At 48.1% G+C, this 27145-nt stretch overlaps 1 protein-coding gene across 1 annotated transcript in view; it reads right to left on the bottom strand.

The window, feature by feature from the left end:
• LOC308467638 (nuclear pore complex protein Nup214-like) overlaps positions 1-27145 on the bottom strand; it is a 254499-nt gene that overhangs the window by 198079 nt on the left and 29275 nt on the right. The window contains exons 8-12 of the mRNA XM_080989369.1: positions 26904-27010; positions 26672-26738; positions 25365-25491; positions 19062-19223; positions 12980-13433 (exon numbers count right to left, since the gene is read on the bottom strand). Coding sequence (XP_080845495.1) covers positions 12980-13433; positions 19062-19223; positions 25365-25491; positions 26672-26738; positions 26904-27010 — 917 coding nt within the window. The remainder of the gene's footprint in view (positions 1-12979; positions 13434-19061; positions 19224-25364; positions 25492-26671; positions 26739-26903; positions 27011-27145) is intronic.

Here is a 27145-nt window from a genome sequence, read left to right as displayed (position 1 = left end):
ATGTACGATGTTAAAGGAAAATATTATGAAAATGATGTCTAGGTGGTACTTGACCCGTTAAATTAGCTAAGATTTATCATAACTGTGATAATTTATGTTGGAAATGTAAAGAAAAGGAAGGTACCTTTTATCACATGTGGTGGACCTGTCCCAAGGTGAAGGACTTCTGGGAAAAGATTTATAATGAATTTTTTAAAATGATGAAATATACATTTATAAAAAAAACTCAGAGGCCTTTCTACTTGGAATAATAGGTTTTGAACTACCCAAGAAAGATGTAAAGTTATTTTTGTATGCCACAACTGCTGCCCGAATTTTAATAGCCAAGAAATGAAAAACACAAGAATTACCAACTGTGGAAGAATGGCAGGTGAAAATGATGGACTATATGGAGTTGGCTGACCTTACTGGAAGAATCCGCAACCAGAAAGAAAAGGAATACCAAGAAGAGTGGAAGAAATTTAAAGACTATTTGAATAAATATTGTAATATTAAAAATTAGAAATTGCTTGAAAGTACCAAATAGGCCGACTGGAGGAACTGGCTCCGTGGAAACTGGGTCTTCCCGCCGCGGCGAAGGTGGAGACCCGCTAGAAATCCCAGGTGGAGGAAGCCTGGGAACGTGGGGTTCGGCAGGGCACCAGGAGCGCCCCCCCCTAATCACGGGGAACCCCATTTTGGGGTTCCGGAGTGAAGTGGGGTGAGCGGCGCGGTGCTGCGAACTGATTGCTACTTTCACGGAGTGAAGCCGCACAGCCATTGCCGGAGAGCACTGACCTTTTCCTGTGGACAATTGGATTTAAAACAAGTACCTGTGAGTAGAAACGGAAAATTGGATCAAGAAATATCTTAATTTGGCACCGAAGCGGGAAGGTTCAAAACAGGAAGTCCGCCTTCCACTTTTTGTATATAGACTGAAGCAAAAACCTTGTAAGCTAAAGCCTGGAAAGTCATTTAAAAAGTCTAAATTTCCTTCATTTATAACTACTGAAACCCCCTTGGAAGCAGGAGAAAAGGGGGGGGGACTTTGTTTAATGCCTGCAGGAGAGGGAGTGAAGAAAGATAAGTTTCCACCGTCTCTAACCTGGAAACGGGGTGTCAGAGACAGAAATTGTTGGAGAGGTTCATTGACTGTGAATGGAATACTTTGACAGATAGCTAAAGAAGAGAAATAAACTGATTCCATTGTTGCCTTTTGCATTCTAAAGAAACAAAATATCTGAAAAATGAAAGTAATTTTCCTTTGTTGGACTTGCTTTAAAAAGATGGATACAAATAGAAATTGTCTCCTCTAGAGGGAGCTTGCTAAATTGTTGCTGCAGTCTACTTGAGGACTCTACAGCTGTGAGATTAAGATCGTGGGACCAGTCCTTTTGACCTTGACTAAACATGAGCTGGGAGGAAGTTTTGGTGCTTGCTTTATGCAAGACAAGTGCTTTGTTGGAACAGATGCATGAGAAGATAGATTTGATGAATGAGAAAACGGATTTGATGACTGTTGTGGTCAATAACTGTGGACAAACAGGGAATATTGATACAGAAACCATTCAGGGACCAACTCAGGAACCTGTATTGATTGGGCAAGTGCAGAAGATCATGGAGGAGGTTGCGGTTGCACCTCAAATAATACAAATGGAGAGATCCGAGGCCCTGCAGGAGCATAAGCCGCTGTTTTTGAAGATTGAAGTTGGAGTGGGCCAGGGGGAGCCTGGAGCTGAGGAGGTTCTTAACTTTGGAGAGACTTTGAAATATGCTCTTAAATATTTTTTGGATTACATTGATGACTGTGGGGAGTGGGACTGTGGGGAACGGGCTGGTTTGATGAAGGGAGACGGAGATAATTTTGGGTTGGAACCTCCCAGAGACCTACTCCTCAATGAGAAAGGAAAGAAATTAAGAAAGAGACCAACAAAAGACAAGGAAAAGTGCAGGTATAAACAAGAAGAAGATCTGCAGAAGGGACATGGAAGAGACTTAAGGGCCTCGGACATAAGATTACCAGGTTGATGAACTAGATGGAATGGACAGTAAGGACTGACATGACCCGAGACCAGGAAGAAGAGACGTTGGATGAAGATTGGAAGAAAATTTATAAAGAAAAGTTTTTATTTAGGGATTTAGTCTAAAATTAAAGAATATTAGGGAAAATGTTGGAATGAAACTATATGGCTCTAGTAGAAATGATATCAGGAGTTATGTATAATTGAGTATTAAGTTTCAAGCTCTAAGGTATTTTACAGTAAGATAAGGTTAAATAAATTAAGGTAATTTGAATAACAGAATATGGGGAAAAGATGGAAAGGATTTGTTGAGTTAATTAATAGGTTAAATTGTTAAGATAAATTATTTAATAAAAATTGAGAAAGATGGAAAGAATTCTGAAAGAAGATTTATTGCTCAGATAAGCCTGGCGTCCGGCCCGCTTTCGCTGCGTAGCTCTTGCCAGACCTCTGCATTCCAAACTCCACATTCCGATGCTCTGAGCAAAAAGCAAAGATCAGCAGCGGTAAGAGAAAACTTCAAAAAAACTCCAGTGCATGCTTCAGTGTGCTTAAATAAAGTCCACTCAGGATCTTAGCAGCTAAAAGCAGTTTTATTTACAGCAGACTATCCATTATCTATCACAGCAAACAGCATCATGAAAACACGTCCTCTCTCCTCAAAAGCGAAAGTAGAGAGAGAACAAAGGCTTGAGGCTCTCGGAAATGACGAACCTCCCCCCTCCCAACAGTAGGCAGGGCGTACACTCTGAGCTGTTTAACCCTGTAAGCTCAGGTTCTCCTCACACCCCCTCTCACCCTGCGCTACTGTGGGGAAAGTATGTACAGAACTTACCCCCAACTCCAAACCACCACAAAACTCCCCATGACGCTGGAAGCTTAAAGGTTTGGTAAATCCATCGGCCAAGTTACTGTGACTGGCACAGTACTTCAGCCGTATCAAACCTGACTGAACACTCTGACACACATTTTGGAAACGTATGTCCAGATGCTTGGTTCTGGCCTTAAATTGCGCAGATTCAGCCAATTTCAAACAAGGTTGATTGTCCTCCCAAACCGTGATGGGCAAGCTACAATCCCCATAGATCTCTTGCACCAAGCATCTATAGAACTCTAGTTCCCGGCACAAATCTGACAGTGCGCTGAATTCTGCCTCAGTAGAGGACAGCGCAATGAGACTTTGCTTCCAGGACTTCCACCCAACTAGTGACTTCCCAAACTTTACCACCAACCCAGACACAGACTTGCGGTCCTGCGAATTCGCCCAGTCACTGTCCGCATAGCATGTGAGCTTCGCCTCACCTTCAGCTGGCAGCTTAAGACAGAAGTCTTTGGTATGCTGCAGGTAGCGCAGTACCCGCTTGATACCGTGCCAAGCACTCACACTGGGCTTTGACGCTTCCCTACTTAGCAGGTTGGTAGCAAAGGCAATGTCTGGTCTGCTCCATTGGGACAGATACAACAGACTACCTAGAGCTGACTGAAAGAGCTCAGCATTCTCAAACTCAGCACTTTCTGCTTGCTGGCTATCTTTCACGAAGTTCGTCTCCATGGGTGTCCGAACTTCTGCACAATCGGACATTCTGAACTTCTCAAGCAACTGCTCAATCTTGCCTTTCTGACTGAGCAAGAAGCTACCATCCTCAGTTCTCGCTATCTGGACGCCCAGGTAGATCTTTACTGCACCCAGGTTCTTGAGCTGAAACCGTTTCCCAAGCTCTTTGGCAAACTTCTGCACCTGTTTGTCTGCCTTTCCAACATGGATGATGTCATCAACGTAAAATAACACCAGTTCCTGTGAGTCTCCTGATCCTCTAAGGAACAGGCAACTGTCAGCAAGACTCTTCCTGAAACCTAGCTTCTCCAAAGCTTCATTCAGGCACAAGTTCCAATTCCTGGCCGATTGCTTCAGGCCGTAAATTGACTTGTGAAGTTTCCACACAGTACCTTGCTCATTGCCCTCAAACCCTGGAGGAGGAAGCATGTACAAATCCTCCTGGAAGTCTGAGTTCAAGTAAGCAACATCCACATCAAAATGATGCACCAGCAACCCTCTTTGTGCAGCAATGGCCAAGACCAAGTGTAGAGATTCACTCCTAGAGGTGGGAGCATAAACTTCCGTATAATGCAACCCCCTGCGCTGCGTGAATCCTCTCGCCACTAATCTGGCCTTATACTGCGGTTCTCCTGTCGCTGTGGGCTTAGGACGGTAAACCCAGCGGCTACCGACGGCCTGTTTGCCCACCGGCAACTTCGTGAGGGAGAACACACCTAGCGACTCCACTGAGTTCATCTCCTTCTGCATCGCCTCATGCCATTTTCTGGCTTCTTCCTGAGGCAGTTTCTGAACATCCTCAAAACTCTCGGGTTCACACTGTGCCATTCCGACCCACACGCTAGTGACGGCAAACCTTTCAGGAGGTTTCCCCTTGGTCGTCCGAGTTGACCGACGCAGCACTACTTCAGGAACCCCCTCTGACCCACTAGGGCCAGCCAGAATGTCCTTGGCATCAGAGGGCTCCCCCTCTGACTTACTGCGCCGTCTGGACTTCTCAGCCGAACCTGTGGGGGAAGATGGAGCACTGCGTTCCTCGATCTTCACAGCCTTGGGAGAAGTTCTCCCCTCTGCCTGCACTGGGTCTGGACTCTGAGCCTCAGTAGCAGGTTCAACCTCTTCCTCTCCTTCATCAGCAGAGTCTAGCAGACTCTCTGACAGGATGTCAGGGTTCCCATGTATCCTTGCCCAGCCACTCTGCTCACAGAATTCAGCACTGTTGCTGAGCAGAATCCTGGACTGATTCCCTGACGGATAAGCAAACCTCCACCCCTTGGTCCCTGGCTCGTACCCACAGAAAATCATCTTCTGGGACTTGGGTTCACCTTTCTTGCGTTTGGCCTTTGGTATGAGGACCCAAGCCTCACAGCCAAAAACGCGGAAGTAGTGCACTTTCGGTTTCTTTCCGTGCAACAAGAAGTACGGTGTGTCACCTACCACTGAACTGAACGACCTGTTCAGAATAAAGTTGGCCGTTTGCCAAGCCTCCCCCCAAAAGCGCTGTGGGAGCCCGGCATCAAACAAAAGAGCTGCGGACATCTCCCCTAGAGTCCTGTTCCTGCGTTCCGCGATCCCATTCTGTTGGGGACTGTGTGGAGAAGTCAACCTGTGTTGAATCCCCTTTTTGCGGAAGAAACTTTGCAGTGCAGACCCGGTGAACTCCCCACCACGATTGCTCTGAAAGTTTTGCACCCGTGTGGAAAACTGCAGTTCCACAGCCGCAATCCAGTCTTTGATTAGCGGCGCAGCTTCATTTTTGTGTCGGAGCGTGAAGGTCCAGGAGTTCCGCGTATGGTCATCAATCAGAACCAGCGCAAATTTGGCTCCGCCCATACTGCTCACAGACATCGGACCAGACAAATCTGCATGAATTAACTGAAAAGCCCTAGTGGTCACCCTCTCAGACCTAGGGTATGTGCACGTTTTCACCTTTGCGGACTTGCACGCTCTGCAATGTAGAAACTTAGCACATTTCATTTTGCACCCTTGCGTACACTCTGGGATGTTCATCACTGACCCCCAGGACACGTGTGCCATGCGTCGGTGCCAGAGGTGAGCACATGCATCATGGACTGGAACGTTGGCACACTGTGCTTGAGCCTCCTCCGTGTCATCTGGACCTGCAAAAGAAGCATCTATCACAAACAACCTGTCTTTACATTCAACACTGACTAGGTGCTGTCCATTCTTAGAAATAGAACACTTATTGTTCTCAAAACACACTCTGTAGTTCTCAGCAAGAAGTGCACTAACAGACAGCAACGCGCAGGACAGTCCTGGAACAAAAGCCTGGATTGAATCCTGTAAGAAAGAACAAAACAGTGAGCCAGTCTGCGTGAGTGGGTGTCGAGTCCCATCTGCTAAACAGACAGTCTTCCCAGAAATTACAGAGGTGCAGTTCTCCAGGAATCCACTAGATGGCACGAGATGATGGGACGCGCCAAGTCTATGACAAAAGCCAGCACAGCATCCTGTTGACAACTCTTGACTGCAGCCATAGAGGCTGCCAAATGTTTACGTTCAGTGTCTCTGCCAGCTGCCTTCGGCTTGCCTTTCCCACGCTTTGAAGAAGAGCCCTTTATCTGGTTGCTACGGGAGACGGCCTTCGGCTGTTCCTGTGCCTCCACTGGACATTCTCTCACCAGATGGGAGGGGGAGCCACAGCGATAACAGTGGTGACGCGTAGCAACAGCTCTCACAGCTCCCTCTTCAGCCATTCCTTTGTTCCCTGCACCCCCACCTTTGGGTGCACAGCCTGGGCCTGCACGCTCCCCAGCACTCTGGTTGTAGGCCTCAACATCACGCGGCCCCTCGGAGACAAAGCAGCTACTCCCAGCTGTAACTTCAGGAACATGGCCAGCAGCCCCTTCTGGGCTCTCGGCTTCCTCCCTGCTCTCGGCTTTCTCCCGGCCCTGGGCTCCTGCTGAGCTCTCACACAGACTCCTCAGCACCTGCCAGGCGGCCTGAGCCGACTCAACGCCCTCCAGGTGGGGCAACAGCATAGCGTCCACGCTTGCTCTCAACATGCAGAGCTCTCTTTGCATTCTCTGCTCTCTATCTTCCAGCAAAACAGCCTCCAGGTCTGCTCCGCCATCTTCAGCAGCAACTGGCATGGGTGGGGCCGGCTCCTTCTGGGCTATACTCCAGAGCCCTGTGGCCAAAAACCACCCCCTTACTCTCCTAACCCAGATATCCCAGGACTGGGTTGTGAGCTTTTCAAACGGGACATCATAAAAGTCCTGGAGCTCAGCCATCTCCTCCCCCAGTGCTCCCATTGGGGCTTTGAAGTACTCACGCATACCAGCCAGCTTCAAAGGAGAGGCCTCCAGTGGCTCTTTGCAGCACACAGCATTTCAGCCAGTCTCCCTGCTTTTCTCCCAGGCAAAGCCTCAAAGCAGGACTTTTTCTTCCGGCAGCAAAAACAGCAGCTTCTCAGTTTTCTCAGCCTTTTTAAGCACACAGCACTTCAGGCTTCAAAGCAGCTTCCTCTAATTGCAGTAACTATCACCCATAACCTCTGAAAGAAGATTTATTGCTCAGATAAGCCTGGCGTCCGGCCCGCTTTCGCTGCGTAGCTCTTGCCAGACCTCTGCATTCCAAACTCCACATTCCGATGCTCTGAGCAAAAAGCAAAGATCAGCAGCGGTAAGAGAAAACTTCAAAAAAACTCCAGTGCATGCTTCAGTGTGCTTAAATAAAGTCCACTCAGGATCTTAGCAGCTAAAAGCAGTTTTATTTACAGCAGACTATCCATTATCTATCACAGCAAACAGCATCGTGAAAACACGTCCTCTCTCCTCAAAAGCGAAAGTAGAGAGAGAACAAAGGCTTGAGGCTCTCGGAAATGACGAACCTCCCCCCTCCCAACAGTAGGCAGGGCGTACACTCTGAGCTGTTTAACCCTGTAAGCTCAGGTTCTCCTCACAAGAATTTGCTGAAATAACTAATTAAACTAGAATACAAAAAGGGAGGTGTGAGGAGGTCAATGAAACAAGCAAATGGAAGTTAAAGATATGTAATATGGGATTTGTGTCTTTTTTTTCTTTTCTTTTTTTTATCTTTTTGCTGTATTGTTGTATTGGTTTTTATGTTTTGCTTTTTTTCTTCTTTTTTATGTATTGTAGTGTTGTTTTTTATTTTTTCTTCTTTTTCTGTAATTCTGAAACTATTAATATTTTTTTTTTTTTTTTTAAAAAGAAAGTACCAAATAGGCCTAGGATTAAATTAGGAGTTAATTAAATAAATGAGATCTAGAACTCTAAGAAAAGTTTAAAAATTGGACTTTAATTGGAATACTGTGTTTTAATAATGATATTAGAAAACTGCTACATTCAAATACAAGGAAATTCAGATGGGAGGGCCCAGAGGAAGTCCAAAATATGTTTATAAGGTTAGATGTTTAAACAACTAATTAATTTGTGTTGCTTATGTTGTTAGGTGTTTGTTGTTATTTTTTTTTATTTTTGCCTATGTTTGTGATTCTGTTTCTTTTTTGTTTGTTGTAGTATGTGCTATATTTGTAAAAAACCTAATAAAAATTATTTTATTTTTATTTAAAAAAAGATTTTACATACATGGCATCTGTGCCAAGATGCTGTTCAGAAATTTAGTCCAGCAGAAAGACAGCCTTTAATTTCCCTGATGAATCCACCACCCACACCACCTATGGTATCAAAAATAGTTTCTCCTAAATCAGATTTAGAACTTTCTGACATTAATCGTCGGATACCTCCTGGGCTTCAGCCTAAGATTTCTAGTAACAATCCTTTCCAGTTACTGGTACTAGAGATTTCTCAGTCAGGCAGAAAATGATCTGAGTTCCTTAAGGCAGTGAAGGAAACCCTCTCTGCCATCCAGCACATGGTTAAAGAGGCAAAGGCATCTCCTCATTTAAACCTAGACGAGCTTGCTGAACTTATTGAAGTTTGTCCTGTTACTTGGACACCAGATAATCAAGGTGGCCAGTTAGGCCACTGGGACAGCCTTCCCTATTCTGTAATTAGGGAACTCAGGAAATCAATGAATGGTTTTGGTCTAACCAGTACTTATGTCAAATGACTTTTGGAAGGCACGTCATCAGGCTTTGCATTAATTCCATTTGATTGGAAAGCCCTCATGAAAATGATTTTAAATCCTGGTCAATTTGTGATATGGCAGAGTGAATTTCACGAAACTGCCAAGCACCAAGCCACCATTCATGCAGCCCAGGGAGTCATTTTTGATCATTTAGTAGGTGAAGGTCAGTTTGATGCAATAAATATGCAGACTCAACTGCCTCAAGCCTATTTTCCTTTAATTTCTGCATGTGCCTTGTATGGCTTTAAAAAGGTTCCTGAAACTGGGAAACCTGCCAAGATCTTTGCCAGCATTAGGCAAGGAGCCTCTGAGCCTTTTCTTGATTTCACTAACCGCTTGCAAGAAGCGATGAGCCGGCAGATTGATAACCTTGACGCTGCCAATGAAATCTTACTGAAACTGGCTGTAAAAAACTCCTGTTGGCTGCCCAAGCTTCCAACATCTTGAGCATGTCTGGGATGATTCGCGCATGCCAATCGGAAGGATCGCAAACTTATAAAGCTTCGGTCCTTGCTCCAGCCCTCTGTTTACCAGAGAATACCAACTCTAAGCCCTTGGAAAAATGCCCATGTTGCAATAAAGGCTTCCAGTGGACAAGTCAGTGTGGGAGTTTGGGAGATGCCTAGTCGGGTCACCCTCTGACCCAGGACCAAAAAAAGGGGGGGCTTCTCCACAACCAGTAGCAGGGAACAGCCAGTAACATCCTTAAAAAACCTGCCACCAAAGGCAGTGCGGGGCTGGATTTAATATTTTTTTTATTTTCTTGTGGACAATTGAGTCTGACTACACAGGCATTCAGAATGCAAGCATGGACTCAGCTGCATGTGACAGTCTGTTGCACAGCTACTTCCTTTTTTCTGTGCCTGCGGCTGCAGACATGCTCTGAGAATGGGGGTTCAAGATTTACTGCAAAAACTTAATGCTAGTCTTGAATTAGGTGTCTGACTTTGTCTCAGTGTTGCCCTTAAAGTGGCAGATGCAGGAACCTATTTGGGTGGACCAATGGCCAATCCCGGGGTAAAAATTAAAAGCCTTATATGCCCTGGTAGCAGAGCAACTTGCCTCTCAGCATGTAGAGGTCCCGACTAGCCCCTGGAATCTGTTTCTGTTTGCCCCAGTTAGAGTTTCCACAAAGCCACTTCCGCGATAAACAAGGAGGTGGGGTTGCGGGTGGCACGCCCCTTCCCCACATTCACGGGGGCTGGTTCCAGCCCCTGTGATACCTAAGGGAATCCCCGCCCGTGTCATATCCTGGGCCAGCCAATCGGCTGGCTCCGGGGGCGGGGCCTCGGCTATTTAAACCTGCTGCAGCCTAGGCTCCTCCTCTTTCCTCCGCTGCTGCAGCTGACCCGGTTTTCCCGCCCATCCCACCCTGTTAGGATAGGTTCTCTGACGTTGCTATGAACTACGGTTGGTCGCCGTCAAGGGGCCTGGTAGGAATTTTCCCAAATGGCAGATTGGCTCCAGCCATTTGGTTTTCGCCTACCTCGTAGCAAACCGTCACAACACTTCGGTATTGGCGGTTAGGCATTGGTAGGGGTACTGTCCTATTGCTATGCAAATGAAGGGGGGAAGGAGCACCATCACCTTCCCCCAAGCAAGGGTAGTCCGGTAAAGGATTCCGGGGGGCGTGGCCTTGTCCTAAGCCTAAGGAGGTGTGGGCCCACGGCACGCCCCCACGCGGTGACGCCCGGGGGAGGTCCTAGTTGACGTGCCTCAGCAGGACTCCTCCCTCTGGTGATTAACCCTTCCGGCCTTTAGCCGGTTAGTAGTTAGGACCAATGCCTAAGCCAATACTGCTCAATTCCTGTAATCAATAAAGTTGTGGCCTAATTTGACCCATTAACCTGAATTCTTGTGTCCTGTGTCTTTATTTCCTCGGGGGGAGGCGGGAACTCGCCACGCAACCATTATAAGTTACCCACAGCACCATTACAGCTTTTTTGAGTTGTTAAAACCCTCGGACATCATTTCCATGACTGGAAAACATAGCACATGCTTAGCTGATTTTAATGCCTCCCTAAAGGGATGGTCTCATGCCCTGCAGCTCACTAACTCTGATTTAGTAACCTTAATGCAGAACTCACCCAAAAATCTTTGGACAGTTGTGACTCAGCGTGTTCCTTTCTTGGTCCGCCTGTTCTGTCAGCCAATGCCAATCCCTCATGCCATAGCTCTCTTTACTGATGGCAATCCAACACGAGGAGCTACAAACTTTCTGAGAATCAAGGCTGGTGTGTAAAGTACATCCCTCCTCGGCTCTCAGTCTATCTAGCTTTTTCCAGCTGTTCTGTCTGCTCTGATAGCAGATAGCCATTTTTGTATAGCAGCTTATTGAACAATTGCCTATGGCTTTGATAACCAATCAAATCGATGAGAATTTGTTGGCTTTGTTTCTCTCTCTGCACGTAAAATCTGCCTGGGCTCTTAACAGCAGGAAATGCCTGAGCAGATGCTGCCTTGCGAGAGCTAACTGTAACTTCCTCATTCTTAGACCCAGTGGACATTATATGTGGGGTTTTTTCACCAATCTGCAAATGTTCTAGCAAAACAGTTCAAACTGCACAGGTGCAGGCTTTAGTTCGCACCTGCCCTCACTGTTCCAAAATGCCTCAGTCATTTCCTCATGCAGTTGTGGCAAATGGATGTGACATCTGTAACACATGTTAAGCCCTAATTACGCGGTTCACGTCACCATAGATACCTTCTCTGGTTTTATCTGGGCTACCACCAGCGATCTGAAACCGCAACGATGGTGAATTCAACAAGTCAAACCTGCCAATCGCTCCCTGGAAGGCACCTTTTGGAAAAACAGTTAGGAAATGGGGAGAAGTGCAGGACCCTAGGTGGATTTCAGTGTAAATCTAACACTTTGTTGTTTTCAATTAACCATCTTGCTTCTAATTCAGATCAGCTTGCACCAGCAGACAGGCATTTCTGCAAATCCAAGGACCTCGACCTTAACAACCTACTGTGTCAACAGCTACCGGATCTGCAGTTTTGTGGCCCTGTGGCCCTGATAGCCTAGGGGCGGGGCTATGCTGTTACTTTTTACCCCTACAGGTCCGTTGTGAGTTCCAGTTCCGTGTGTGCTGTCAGCAGTCCAATCATCTGTCCAGCATGGCCTGGCATCAGGACCTGACCAATCTGTTTCCAAACTTCCAGCTAACCCTACAGGAGATGCCAGTAAAGCACCACCCAAGGGAGACATAGTGCCACCCAGTGCAGACCAGGAAAGAACCACATCTAGTCACTTGGGGTGACACCAAAGCCCTCATTCCCGCTGGACAACATCAGCTCTCTTGAGCCCAACAACCAGAGACATTAGACTCATTTTTTGCTGCCACATCTTTGCCCAGCTTACTGCAAACTATACAATGTGTTTCCTCATTTTTTTCAACTTTGCAAGGTCTGCCTTGCCCCCCACATCATGACCCTCTCTGCTCCAGCTTTGCAAACCACGCTCTGGGCCTCATGTTTTGGCCCTTACCAATTCAGACTCAGAATACACCCCTCTCTTAATATTTAGGAAAAGAGGAGGTGTGGCGGTAACGTTCCGCTTGTGCTGAGGCACACCTCGCACCCGGCATGCAACAGCGTCGCAGATGTAATCAAGTATCGGGGAACATTTTAGGAAAACACCTGCTAACACGTGTATTTGATAAGGCTGGAAATGTGCTTAGATGTTAATACGCCATGTTCACAGTGGTTTCACTACTGTTTCCAACTGTTGACGTCTGCTAATAAAAAGAGGCTCTGCAAAGCTTGTTCTTGAGCTTGCTTACACACAGCTCACTGCATCCAACCTACCGTCTTCCTCTGTTATTCCTACAGAACTGCTAGGTTGGCAGGAGAAGGAACCGAGCAACAGGAGCTCACCCCGTCGCAGGGATTCGAACTGCCGACCTTCTGATCGGCAAGCCCTAGGCTCTGTGGTTTAGACCACAGTGATAGTTTAGGAGACCCCTATTCCCTCTCACAGAGATATAATTTCCACAGTGGCTTAACAGTCAATCCTTCTTGCCAGGAACTCTGGGTCTCCTAACAGCTCTCATCCCCCTGAAAAAACAGTTCCTAAGATTCCTTGGAGGGAGGACCTGTTTAAAACGGTATTGCTTTAAATGTACAGTGCAGATGGGGCCCCTGGTGCAGAACCTGTGGTGCCCCTCCGGATATTGGACTCCAGCTCCCACCAGCCCAGTCAGCATGTTCCATCAGACAATGGGAACCCTGAATCCAGCGAGACACGGAGAGCCCCACCAACTTTAAAACAATGTGTTAACACATTCAAGAACTGCTTCAAAACCACCACACATACATTGCTAAAAAGATTCAAAGGGAGACTTACTTTTCAGTGAGGTTAGTTTTGACGGAGGAAGGTGACGAGCCAAAACTTTGCTTTAGCCCAACAGGACTCGCAAAGGGAGGGGCCCTGGCTGAGCTGTCCATGCCCGCTTTATAACTCACGGAACCAAAAGAGAAGGAAGGAGGAGAAGCTGCAATGGGGCTGGACAGCAGCGATGGAGTTGGAGGCGCTTTGGAGATGCTGGTGGTTGGAGAGAAGGGGAACCCGACTGCTCCGCTCAGGTTAGAACCAAGGGGAGGCTTGGGGGTCTCCGACATGCCAGGATACTGAGGTGGGGTATCAGCAGCAGATCTGGTGGATTTCAGAGTGAAGGACGCAAAAGACAAAGTGGGTGCCCCTTTGCTGGAAACTGAAGATGTGGCTGGGACAACGGCCAAGGAAGCTTCGACTTTTGGAGGAGCAGCAGAAGCGAAAGCGGATGATGGGGGAGTGCTTCCTGGAAGCGATGGGAGAGGTTTTGTTAAAAGTTACTATGTGTCATTAGGGCCCTTCCACATCAAATCAACAGAAAAAAACAAGGGTTTCGCCACCCACTGTATCGGATTTTGATGAAACTTGGTGTACACTCTTCCCTTATGGTTGCAAAATTGAAAATAATGCATAATTTTAAATTCTTTTAATCTTTTTCTTTCTAGGTCTTATTTCCTTACATGTCAGCATTCAAAGTTTCTGACTAATTTTTTTAGATTGATTTCACGATATAGCCAATTTTCATAGTTTTAAATACCCCAAAACTGAAAAAGAAGTCTGCACTTTTGAAAAAGAACCCCTGTAATAACCAATATTATTTCAGATTTTAAGATGAACAACTTTGTTTCATTAATTTTTTCTATTACAGCTATGAATTGTAGGAAAGTTGTACCCAGTAGCCATTTTTTCCCCAGGATGTCAAAAAAATGTAAAATTTTGTTACAAGACATAAGAGGCCATTAAATCTTATAATTTGTTGAGAAAGAGCATGTCTTTGCAATAATTTTCACCATCAAAAACTTCTGATTCCATCGTGCCCACACGCTGGAAATTTAGGTTTTCTAAACCTAGTTTTTTCACCAAAAAACCTACATTTATACAATTTTTTAGGCATTTATAAAAACTTTTGAGTGCTGGTGTATTTTTTCCTGAAATCCTCATCCTCTTATTAAGCTCTGTGTAAAATTTCAAAGAGATCTGATCATTGGTTATGGGGGGGGGGGGAATAAAATGAACAGAAGGCCGAGGTTCTCAAGAGGGGAAAAAAATTAAGGGGGTTTCTTTCTTTCAACCATAAGGGAAGGGTGTACACCAAGTTTCATCAAAATCTGAGATGGTGGGTGGCATGACCGCGTTGAACTGACATGGAATGACCCATTAGGAAGAACCCAGACATCACTCAGAGGCCACAGCTAGAATGATGTTGTGTGCCAAGACAATGGAGAGCACTAACCCAGAGCAGAACGATTCCAGAACAGGGTGAGCTAGCTGGGAGGTGCAACAGGAGATGAGGAATAAGGAAATGGGCTGTGCGTCTAACTCAGCCGGGCTATAAAACCAGGCAAGGATGCTATAATTGACATCTTGGTGGAGTAACAGTTATGCAGGCTGGTGGAAAGCTTTTAACCGTGACTGAGTGTATGCTGCTTCACACTAGCACATTATTTGTCCATTTGACTTAATCTTGCTTGCTTGGACTGGCAGCTGCTGTCTATGGTCTCTAGGGAGAAGAAAGATGTGGGGTGATCCTGATAACACACTGAGGCCGAGAGAGGTTCACTGCAAAAGGGAGAATATAATAATAATAATAATAATAATAATAATAATAATAATAATTTATTATTTGTACCCCGCCCATATGGCTGGGTTTCCCCAGCCACTCTGGGCGGCTTCCATAGAAACCAAAAATACACTAAAATATCACAGATTAAAAACTTCCCTGAAGCCTTAAGATGTCTTCTGAATGTCAGGTAGTTGTTTATCGCTTTGACATCTGATGGGAGGGCGTTCCACAGGGCGGGCGCCACTACCGAGAAGGCCCTCTGCCTGGTTCCCTGTAGCTTTGCTTCTCGCAATGAGGGAACCGCCAGAAGGCCCTCGGGCACTGGACCTCAGCGTCCGGGCAGAACGATGGGGGTGGAGACGCTCCTTCAGGTATACTGGGCCGAGGCTGTTTAGGGCTTTAAAGGTCAACACCAGCACTTTGAATTGTGCTCGGAAACGTACTGGGAGCCAATGTAGGTCTTTCAAGACCGGTGTTATGTGGTCTCGGCGGCCGCCGCCAGTCACCAGTCTAGCTGCTGCATTCTGGATTAGTTGTAGTTTCCGAGTCACCTTCAAAGGTAGCCCCACGTAGAGCGCATTGCAGTAGTCCAAGCGGGAGATAACTAGAGCATGCACCACTCTGGCAAGACAGTCCGCGGGCAGGTAGGGTCTCAGCCTGCGTACCAGGTGGAGTTGGTAGACAGCTGCCCTGGATACAGAATTGACCTGCGCCTCCATGGACAGCTGTGAGTCCAAAATGACTCCAAGGCTGCGCACCTGGTCCTTCAGGGGCACAGTTACCCTATTCAGGACCAGGGAGTCCTCCACACCAGCCCGCCCCCTGTCCCCCCAAAACAGTACTTCTATCTTGTTAGGATTCAACTTCAATCCATTAGACGCCATCCATCCTCCAACCGCCTCCAGGCACTCACACAGGACCTTCTCAGTAGTGGCGCCCGCCCTGTGGAATGCCCTTCCAGCAGATGTCAAAGCGATAAACAACTACCTGACATTCAGAAGACATCTTAAGGCAGCCCTGTTCAGGGAAGTTTTTAACGTGTGATATTTTACTGTATTTTGGGTTTCTATGGAAGCCGCCCAGAGTGCCTGGGGAGGCCCAGCAAGATGGGCGGGGTATAAATAATAAATTATTATTATTATTATTATTATTATTATTATTATTATTCAACTTCAATCCATTAGCCGCCATCCATCCTCCAACCGCCTCCAGGCACTCACACAGGACCTTCACTGCCTTCACTGGTTCTGATTTGAAAGAGAGGTAGAGCTGGGTATCATCTGCATATTGATGGACACCCAGCCCATACCCCCTGATGATCTCTCCCAGCGGCTTCATATAGATGTTAAAAAGCATGGGGGAGAGGACGGAACCCTAAGGCACCCCACAAGTGAGGGCCCAGGGGTCTGAACACTCATCCCCCACCACCACTTTCTGAACACGGCCCAGGAGGAAGGAGCGAAACCACTGTATAACAGTGCCCCCAGCTCCCAGCTCCTCTAGACGGTCCAGAAGGATGTTATGGTCGATTGTATCAAAGGCCGCTGAGAGATCCAGCAGAACTAGGAAACAACTCTCACCTTTGTCCCTAGCTCACCAGAGATCATCAACCAGCGCGACCAAGGCAGTTTCAGTCCCATGATGAGGCCTGAATCCCGATTGGAAGGGATCCAATTGGTCCGCATCCTCCAGGCGTGCCTGGAGTTGTTCAGCAACCACGCGCTCAATCACCTTGCCCAAGAATGGAAGATTTGAGACTGGGCGATAGTTGGCCATACTGGCCGGGTCTAAAGATGGTTTTTTAAGAAGCGGTTTAATGACCGCCTCTTTCAGCAGATCTGGGAATGTTCCCTCACAGAGGGAAGCATTCACCACCCCGCAGAGCCCAGAGCCCAGCCCTTCCCGGCTTGCTTTTATTAGCCAGGATGGGCAAGGATCAAGGAGACAGGTGGTTGGTTTCACGCGTCCAAGCAGCCTGTCCACATCCTTGGGGGTAACGGACTGAAATTGATTCCATGCAACTTGACCAGACAGCTCTAGCACTCTCCCGCCCCAGCCCTGCTCCCACAGTGGTGTCTAGCTCCTTCTGAATATGAGTGATTTTATCTGCAAAAAACTTTGCAAAATCGTTGCAGGAGATCTTGGGGTCTTTGCAAGGCCCCGGTGGTAAAGGTGGTTCCGTTAAATTGCGAACCACCTGAAAGAGTCTCCTGCTACTATTTTCTGCAGATGCAATAGAGGCGGTGAAGAAAGTCTTCTTCGCCGTCGCTATCGCCACTTGGTAGGCTCGACGTTGAGCTCTAACCTGTGTCCGGTCAGCTTCAGAATGAGTTTTCTGCCACCGACGCTCTAGCCATCTCAGCGATTGTTTCATCGCCCTCAGCTCTGAAGAAAACCACGAGGCTGTCCGGGCTCCATGCAATCAGAGAGGGCGCTTCAGAGCCAGACAGTCGATAGCCCTGGTTAACTCCGCATTCCAGCGGGCCACCAGGGAATCAGCTGAAAGGCCATCAACATGGGATAAAGCATCCCCTACCACTCTGTGGAAAGCATTTGGATCCATTAAGTGGCGGGGGCAGACCATCCGAATTGGTCCCACCTCCCTGCAGAGGGGAAGGGTCGCGGAAAAGTCCAGTTGCACCAGGAAGTGATCTGCCAGGAAGAAGACCCTCAACTGCCACACAGTTTGGTGTTGTGGAGAGGCTTTCCCACACAATTGAGATGTACCTCAGAAGCACTTGTACTTAACTCCACAGCTCAGCATGCCATCATACAAGATTCTCCTTCCCCCATTTAGCCCCACAGGGGAGGGCCAGAGTCAGCACACATTTTAACTCTCTATCAAGACCAGACAAGATTTGTGTATATGCACAGATACATGCTTAGAATACTGATATTAGCTCTGCCGTTTAAGGATATGGCAGGATAGGCATACACAGTAATTTAATAAAAATGCACAACAGATCTTTTCAGACTCACAGATCGGACCTCCAAGATCCCTGCCCAAAGGGCAGGCCCTTAAATCAATACTACAATTTCCCAGGTCGGCTGGATTTTAATTGAGCTGGGAATTGAGAGCACAACGCCTTCTACAATCCCCCATCGATTTTTGGCAAGGATCATGTCAGCCTGAATCAAACATCCTGCTGACAAGCAAGCCAAGTAGAGCTGGAAAGAAAAGCCTTTGCCAAAACTAAGGTGTTCCATATTGAACAGGAAATGCAATTACACAGATGAAAAGTGAACAGGGCTTTGCAGTGAACCTTCATCTCTGGCCAAAACAGATAATACACAAATAGTTCTCTTCGCCCTTTGAGTTCAATATTTACTACCAATATACTGACCATATATTGGCAGCTCAGTGGGAAAGAACCTGTGTTGCATGCAGAAAGTCCCAGGTTCAATCCCTGACATCTCCAGTAGCTCTCCAGGGTTCAGGCAGGAGACATTCCCTGCCCTACCTGGAGATGCCAGGGATCACACCTGAGACCTTCTGCATGCAAAGCAGGTTTCTCTACCACTGAACTACACTGCTCCCCCCCCCCACACCTATTAGGAAGATTCCTTATTTCATGTCAGATTGTTGGTCCAGCTAACTGAGCGCTGTCTACACTGACAGGCAGCAGCTTCCCGGGTTTCCAGACCAGGGTCTCTCCCAGCCCCATGTGGAGATGCCAACTACTGAACACAGGACTCCTTGCATCCAAAGCGTAGGTCCAACCAATCATATACGCAAAGTGGGACAGTTTGGTAGCCTCTGCACTGCACACAGAAAGACCCAGCTTCAACACCCAGCTTCTCTAGGTGGGACGGAGAGAGGCCCTTGCCTGAAACCTGGAGAGATGCTGCCAGTCAGTGCAGATAATACTGATGGTCCAACCTGGCATGAGGTCTGTTTCCTACTCTCCTATGGAACGCTGTGAAGCGTTCCCAAGACTGCAGCCTTACAGAGCAATCCTAACCACATAAACAAAGATCTATCAAGGTGGAAATGCTGATGAGCAAAACCAAAAGATTGAAAAGGGAGGGTAAGGGGCACAGGTATGTCTTTTTGATCTCCAGTTGTGCATGTTGCTTGCCACGCCCTCCTTATCACACTACACCAGCCTTCTCTGGCACGGTGCCACCCATACATTGTTGAATTCTGACTCTCATTATTCTTGGTCACTGACTGCTGGGAGTTCTGTAACACCTAGAGGGCACCAGGCTGCTCCATTTGCATTCAAGGTGTTTTAGGATAAGTGTTCTACAACCTTGGATCCTCGGGTGTTGCTGGACCAAAACTCCCCCAAAAAGCAAGCAAGCACCTACCAGCTGATTTTGTTCCTCTGTCTCCTTCTGGAGAGAGAGGCTCCGGCATCATCATCAGAGACCTCACACCAGGGTTTTGATTGACCATGTAAAAGGGGCAGAGGACTCCATCAGTTGACAGCAGCAGCAGGACCGGTGCTGGGTCCGTGGTTTTATCCTCACCTGCAAAAATGCCACAAACACACACACACCATGACCAGACATGTTCAGCAGTACCGCCACTTAGTAAGCAGCCCTCAGAACAAGTCCGGGAAGGGACCAGGAAGTTATGTTAGAATGGCAAGAGTTTAAAACTTTACAAAGGGAACTAAGTGCCCAAGATGACTTCTCTTGAATAATGCAACATGTATTACAACTCTGTTCCATGCATTTCTAGTCTACCCTTTTTTTCTTTTACTTATACAGGACACATTCCAGCCAGGCAAAAAACAGTGTCAGCTGGGGAGAGTCTGTGATGGGACGATGAGCTGCTTGTGTGTAAAATCCAAGTCCCTCAGAGTTTGGTCAAGTTTGCAAACCTCTGTCTGTAACGGAGCCCCTTAAACATGGCTCCGTCAGTCGCTGGCAGCTTCCGACAGTGGTTGCTTTCGGAATCGCTTCCAACATAAAAGCTCCTTAACGGAAACACGTCTTCTGGACTCTCTGCGTGACAGTTTCCGGCGAGGAGTGGGTGTCCCTACGGGAGGTCCTGAAACCTCCCCACTGTTTTCGCTGGAAGTGTCTCTGAGCCATCCCTCCAGCTCACTTTCCCTCAGCTCACCTCCTCTCCCCCTACTGGTTCCCTCTTCAGCTGCTGAGTCTCTCCCAACCTGTGTGAGCCCTTTCACCTCCCTTCCTTCCGATGGCAGTTCCCTGACATCCACCTCCCCTCCAGGGCCCCCTTCACCCCCTCCCGCCCCCTCCTCTACGGGCGGTGAGGAGGCAAAACCCCGGAATGAACTTCCTTCATCTTCCGATGTCTCGAACACTTCTCTCCACCTGTTGCGGTTCCTGGTCTCGAAGTACTCCTCCTCCTCAGAGTCCATCTCCCCTTCCCCTTCTGAGTCCGGGAATCCTTCCAACTCCTCCTCCTCATCGGTGGTCCCAAAGTATTCCCTCCGGAACCTCTCCACAGGCTGAGGTTTCCTTGGGAACCTTTGATGGAATGTTTCTATCAATACCTCGTCATTGATATCTTCTGCCATTACCCAAGTGTTTTCTGACTCCGGTTCTCCTTCCCACGCTACCAAATACTCCACCTGATCCCCCTTCCACCTGGCGTCGAGGATTTCTGCCACATGGCTGCTGCATTCCCTTTCTTCTATGACCGGTCCCCGAGTGGCCATCCCTTCTCGTCCCCCCTCATACGGTGACAGTAACGACCTGTGAAATACTGGGTGCAGTTTCATGTGGTTGGGTAACCGGAGCCTGAAAGCCATTGGGTTGACCTGTTGAATGACCTCAAAGGGACCCAATCTCCTGGGTCTTAATTTCTTACAACCTCCTTTGAACGGCAACCCTTGGGTTGACAGCCACACCCTATCTCCCACCCTTATGGTTTCACCTTCCCTTCGGTTCTTGTCTGCCTGCCTCTTGTATTCTTCCTTCGCCCTTTCTAAGTTGAGTTGGAGCTGACGATGGATTGCTTCCATTTCTTCTACAAAATGCTCGGCTGCCGGGACGCTCCATCTCTCCCCTTCTCCCCCTGGGAAAGCCCTGGGATGACACCCATAATTAGCCAAGAAGGGGCTCATCCCTGTGGACACATTCTCGGCATTGCTGTAGGCAAATTCCGCCAGCGCCAACTTTTCTACCCAGTCATTCTCTCTGTCATTGACATAACACCTCAGGTATTGCTGGAGGACACCGTTTGCTCTTTCCGCCTGCCCGTTGGTTTCAGGGTGCCGGGCAGTCGAAAAGTTGACCTCCACCTGCAGTAAGCTCATGAGCTTCCTCCAGAACCTGGAAGTAAATTGTTTTCCTCGGTCTGAGACCACCCTCAATGGCACTCCGTGCAACCTAAAAATGTGTTCTACAAATAACTTCGCTGTCTCTTCCGCCGTGACTGCATGCGAGCAGGCTACAAAGTGGCACATCTTTGTTAGTAGGTCTACCACCACCATGATGGCTGTTTTCCCCTTGGACTTCGGCAGATCAGTCATAAAATCTATCAACACTGCCTCCCAAGGTCGTTCTGGGGTTGGTAAGGGTTCTAATAGCCCCGCCGGCGCCCGCCTCTCCCCTTTGGCTCGCTGGCATTGCTCGCACCCTCTTACATACTCCCGTACATCTTTCCTCACCTTAGGCCACCAAAATTCCCTGGTGACCAACCACATGGTTTTGTGTTGTCCAAAATGCCCCGCCGTGGGGCTGTCGTGCAACTGCTTGAGTACCCTCCCCCTTAAGTCTCCTTCATGGATATACAGTGCCCCTTTGTAATACAAAGCTCCATTTCTTTCCTCGAAACCCCCTGGTTCCTCTCCCTCACCCCTAAGACCTCTGAGCTTATTCTGGGCGTATTCATCATTCTCTGTTTCCTCTACCAGTTCTCTTTGCCCCACCAATGCCGCCCCACACACCCAGCGGTCCTCTGGGATGACATGTCTCTCTTCGGGTGCCCCCTCCCCTTCCAAATATTCAGGTTTGCGTGAGAGAGCGTCCGCCCTAACATTTTCTGGACCTGGCACATAACAAATTTCAAAGTGGAATTTGGAGAACTCCTGGGCCCATCTCACTTGCCGTTGGTTGAGCACTCGTGCCGTTCTCCAATACTCTAAGTTCTTGTGGTCCGTGCACACTTGCACCTTATGTTGTGCCCCAATTAATAAATGCCTCCATCTCCTGAACGCTTCATGAATGGCTAGTAGTTCTCGGTCATACACCGTGTAGTTCCTCTCAGATTTGTTCAGCTTTCGCGAAAAAAAGGCACACGGTCTCCACTCCGACTCCTCCTTGCCAGGCTGCAGAAGCACCGCCCCCACAGCCCGGTCTGATGCGTCCGTTTCCACTCGCATCGGTTTTTGTAAATCCACATGCAGGAGCTGTTCTTCCGAAGCGAACGCCCTTTTCAGCTCCTCAAAAGCTCGCTCCGCCTCCGCCGTCCAAACGAATTTCCTCTTACTGCTGAGACAGTCCGTAATGGGCGCCGTCAAGTGGGCAAAATTTCTGATGAACTTCCGATAGAAGTTTCCAAATCCAAGGAATCTTTGCACATCCTTCCTTGTTTTCGGTGTTTTCCATTCCAGTACCGCTTGGACCTTGCCAGGATCCATGGCCAATCCCTTGTCCGACAAGCGGTACCCCAGGAATTCCACCTCCTTGGCATGAAACTGACACTTCTCTAGCTTCACCCACAGCTGATTGGCTTGCAGTCTGCCCAACACTTCCCTGACGTCTTTTACATGCTGCTCCTCAGTCTCTGAATATACTAACACGTCATCTAAGAAGGCCACACAATTCTTGTAAAGCAAAGGCCCCAGGACGTGGTTCATAAACGATTGAAAGCACGCGGAGCCTGCTTGTAAGCCGAAGGGCATAACTAAATATTCAAATGCCCCCAAAGGGGTGAACATGGTGGTTTTCCATTCATCCCCCTTCCTTATTCGTATCAGGTTGTACGCCCCCCTCAGGTCCAGTTTAGTAAAAATCTTTCCCTTCCTGACCCTTGTCAAAATGTCATCAATTCTGGGCATCGGGAAAGTCACTGGTTCTGACACTGCATTTAAGGCCCTGAAGTCCACTACAAGTCTAGGTTTGTCCGTGTTTTTTTTATCCACAAAAAACACTGGGCTGCCCCCCACCGCCCTGGACTCTCTGATGAACCCTCTCTTCAGGTTCTTGTCAATGAACTCCCTTAGATCCTGCATCTCTCTGTCTGACATGGCGTACAGCTTGCCTACAGGGAGCTGTGCCCCAGGGAGTAAATTGATTTGACAGTCAAAGGGTCTATGTGGGGGTAGTTTGTCTGCCTCCCTCTCGCTGAAGACGTTGCTCAGGTCGGCGTATTGTTGGGGAACCTTCCCCTTCTCCGTTACTTCCGTCCCTGCTAGAGTGGCTCTGGCCCCTCCTTGAGCCTCCCGCTCTTTGCAGTGTTCTAGACAATGTGCTGACCCAAAGGAGACCACTCTCTGATGCCAGCCCACTAGCGGATCATGTAACGCTAGCCAGCTCATCCCCAAAATAATGGGAGCTCCTCCCAAGGTAGCCACATTAAACGCTATTAGCTCAGTGTGTCTTGCTACCCTCATTATCATTGGGACGGTCTGCTGGCTGACTTCTCCTCCCAGCAGCTCCCTTCCATCGATCGTGGTCACCTGCAAAGGGTTACTTAAAGGGATAGTCTGTATCTGGTGCTCCGCAGCAAACTCCTTACTCATGAAATTGCAGGAGCTGCCTGAGTCCAATAGCGCCTTTATCTTTAGTGGGTGTCCGTTAGGCAGCTCTAGTAACACCTCTATCACTAGGGCGGGTTTAGGAGGTTCCGGCGTGGGCACTTTCACTGCTCTTTGGCCTGGCTGCTGTGCCCTGACGGTGGCAGCCAGGCGTTGGCTTTTACTTGCTCCGGTACCTTTTCCTCCCTCTCCCCAACAGCTCCCGCCATTCCTTGCCATTCCTTTCTTTGGGGGCAGACTCTGGCAAAATGACCTGGCTGTTGGCAGAGATAACATTTCTTGGCGCCCTTCCCCTCCTTCTTCCGCTCTTCACTGGGCTTTGAAACTGCGCGCGCGCGCGCTGTTCCAATTTCCATCGGCTCTCCCGGCGGGAACGGTGGCTCTGGAATCTCTGGAATGCGAAGCTCCCTCCAACGTTCCCCCTTCCCTTCCCGCCTCTCCAAGGCTCTCGCCTCTTGGCGCGCTCCTATGGTCAGCGCTGATTTGGTCAGCTGGTCCATAGACTCCGCCCTGGGCGCCCGGGAAAGTTCGTCTTTCACAGCCGAAGAAAGCCCTTCTTCAAAGAGCATTTGAATGGGTTCCGCCGATAGATCCCACCCCAATTTATGGATCAACATGGTAAACTCAGTCCAGTACTCACGAACAGATCGGCTCCCCTGTTTGCACGCCATTAACTGTCTGCGTACCACTCCCTGCTCAATATCGCTGGAAAACATCAGATCCATGGCACGAAAAAACTTCCTCGTGTCCTTCAGGATGTCATTATTCGTTGCCATCAGGGGCCTCACCCAGTCTTTCGCCCCCTTTTCGAGATGCCCAATCACAAAAGCCACCCGCGATTCCTCGTCGGGAAAGTCATCAAACTGCAGATTAAGGGCATATTGCATCTCTGTCCTAAAGGCATGATAGTCCTTGGGCTCCCCCCCAAACTTCTGTACCAATCCTGGCAACTTTCTGGCGAGCGGGGTGGTTTTCCCCTTCTCTGCATCTTGAGCCCTCCTCTCCTCGAGCCTCGCCGTCTGCAGTGCTAGCTGGACCTCCAACGCCCGGTACCTTTCTTCCAGGCTTGGACCCGCTCCAGCTCCTGCTTCTCCGGTTCCGGCTGGGTTGCTCATGATGCCTTCTCCTGCACAAGCTGCTCACGGAGACTGTCGGAATGCTGTGATGGGACGATGAGCTGCTTGTGTGTAAAATCCAAGTCCCTCAGAGTTTGGTCAAGTTTGCAAACCTCTGTCTGTAACGGAGCCCCTTAAACATGGCTCCGTCAGTCGCTGGCAGATTCCGACAGTGGTTGCTTTCGGAATCGCTTCCAACATAAAAGCTCCTTAACGGAAACACGTCTTCTGGACTCTCTGCGTGACAGTTTCCGGCGAGGAGTGGGTGTCCCTACAGGAGGTCCTGAAACCTCCCCACTGTTTTCGCTGGAAGTGTCTCTGAGCCATCCCTCCAGCTCACTTTCCCTCAGCTCACCTCCTCTCCCCCTACTGGTTCCCTCTTCAGCTGCTGAGTCTCTCCCAACCTGTGTGAGCCCTTTCACCTCCCTTCCTTCCGATGGCAGTTCCCTGACAGAGTCCCATGGGCCAGATGGAGGCCTGGAGGGTCACAATTGGCCCCGAGGTCGCAGGTCTGCCCACTCTGAATAGCCTCAAGAATCACAGTTAGAAGGTGGGAAAATAGCACTTCCAAGTATATTAATAGCATCTTCTCAGGACTAATGACCAGCACTAAAGCTCCCTCTACAGCAGGTGTGAAGAAGCTTTAGCCCTCCAGATGTTGCTGAACTACAACTCTCAGCATCCCTGGCCATGCTTGCTAGGGCTGATGGGAGACATGGTTCAGCAACATCTGGAGGGCAAAAGGTTCCCCACACCTGCTATAGAGAGCACTGTTGTTTGCTTTATGCTTAACCCAAGAGCAACATTCATATACTTACTAATGGTTATGGGCATGTTGCTGGTGTAATCAATGGCCACGCCTACGGGCAAAGTGTCATCGCTCTTATCTGTGACCGGAAGTTCTGCTCGGCTGGAGTCTTCCAGAACCCACAGCTCCCAGTTGTTCTGTAAGAAGGGTTAGTTTAATTAGTACTAGGAATCAGGATCTTGGTCTATCTAGCACAGTATTGTCTACACTGACTAACAGCAACTCCCAACGCTACCTGGAAATGCTGGGAACTGAACCTGGGGCCTTATGCTTGCTAAAGAGATGCTCTGCTACTGAGCTATGGCCGCTCCCAAATGGCTCTGTGCTTTGGCAACCTCTGGAATCGTTCCAGCCAGGGAGGTCAACTTGTAGTAATAAGGGCTTTTTTTCACTTTATAAAATCACTGTGGCACATGCAGTGGAGAGGAAAATTACTATTATTCCTTGGTTCATTTATAAAGATTTTTGTGTACAACCAACTCATATAAAGTATTGAGGCAGCACAGTGGTACCTCAGGTTACATACGCTTCAGGTTACAGACTCCGCTAACCCAGAAATAGTGCTTCAGGTTAAGAACTTTGCTTCAGGATAAGAACAGAAATTGTGCTCTGGCGGTGCGGCAGCAGCAGGAGGCCCCATTAGCTAAAGTGGTGCTTCAGGTTAAGAACAGTTTCAGGTTAAGAACGGACCTCCGGAACGAATTAAGTACTTAACCCGAGGTACCACTGTACACAACAATATGTACAAGTGAAACATTATGAAATAAACATTTAGACGACTGGATAATAAAAAATGTTTAGGCAGTTGCATGGGCTTGTTGGCATAAAAAGGTCTTCAAGAGATGCCTTAAAGTCAAAAGGGTATATCTGGTCCACCATCATTGGCAGGGGTGAGTCCACGGTCCACAAAAGCAAGAGCCTGAATAATGTAACTGTTAGCAGGTCGGGCTTGGAGCTTGGAGCTCAGGGTTCAAATTGATCAAGTTCACTGGGCCAGTCTGTGCCTCTCAGCCTAAACTACCTCACAGGGTTGTTGTGGGGATTAAATGAGGAGGAGAACCATGTACACCACCTTGAGCTCCTTGGAGGAAAAAAGGTAGGGTATAAGTGCAATAAATAAATAATAATAATAAAAAACGATAATAAATAAAATATTCTGTCCCAGTAAGTGCATGGGGGGGGGGGGTTCAAGGTGACATGAGAATTTGCTATTTCTTGTTGCAGCTGACTAATAATAACTACCCCTCTGGAACTCTCACTGGGACCTCTGATCTTCTTATAAGAGGCACTTGCTGGGGAAATAGGAAATGGGATTACCTTGTCTCCTTGCCTTGCGAGGATGCTGACCTCTGTGGAAGCAGCAGATGCTGCAAGGACCACATCCCTTGAGGAAGGAAACAACAACCACAAATCCATAACCCACTTCAAGCAGCATAAACACATTGCCCTGTTAGTTTCAAATAACAATCTTTAAATACACCCAGCCCTTTGCTCACCTAATTAATGTTAAAAGGGAACTATTCAGTGTTGTATGATCGCCATTACTCACCATTCTTCAACGTAGTTAAGGAAGTAGTGATGTAGCCTCTCAGAACAGCTGCCATAACAAGGCTCCATAAAATTCACAAACAGCTCAGGCCACTTGTCTTCCTTTTTCTGAATGGGGAGACAGAATGGGAAATAGTGTGTAAAATGGGAGATGCAACATATGAGAAAAAGCGCCTTAGGGGAGGGGCAGCTAACAAATGACCCTGTAGACGCTGGACTGTTTTAAAATGTTTGCATCATTTA

The sequence above is a fragment of the Podarcis pityusensis genome (assembly GCF_964106645.2).
Source record: "Podarcis pityusensis genome assembly, chromosome: W".
NCBI classification, from domain to species: domain Eukaryota; kingdom Metazoa; phylum Chordata; class Lepidosauria; order Squamata; family Lacertidae; genus Podarcis; species Podarcis pityusensis.
The sequence above is the reverse complement of the archived record's forward strand: the minus strand, read 5'-3'. Positions and strand labels throughout refer to the sequence as shown.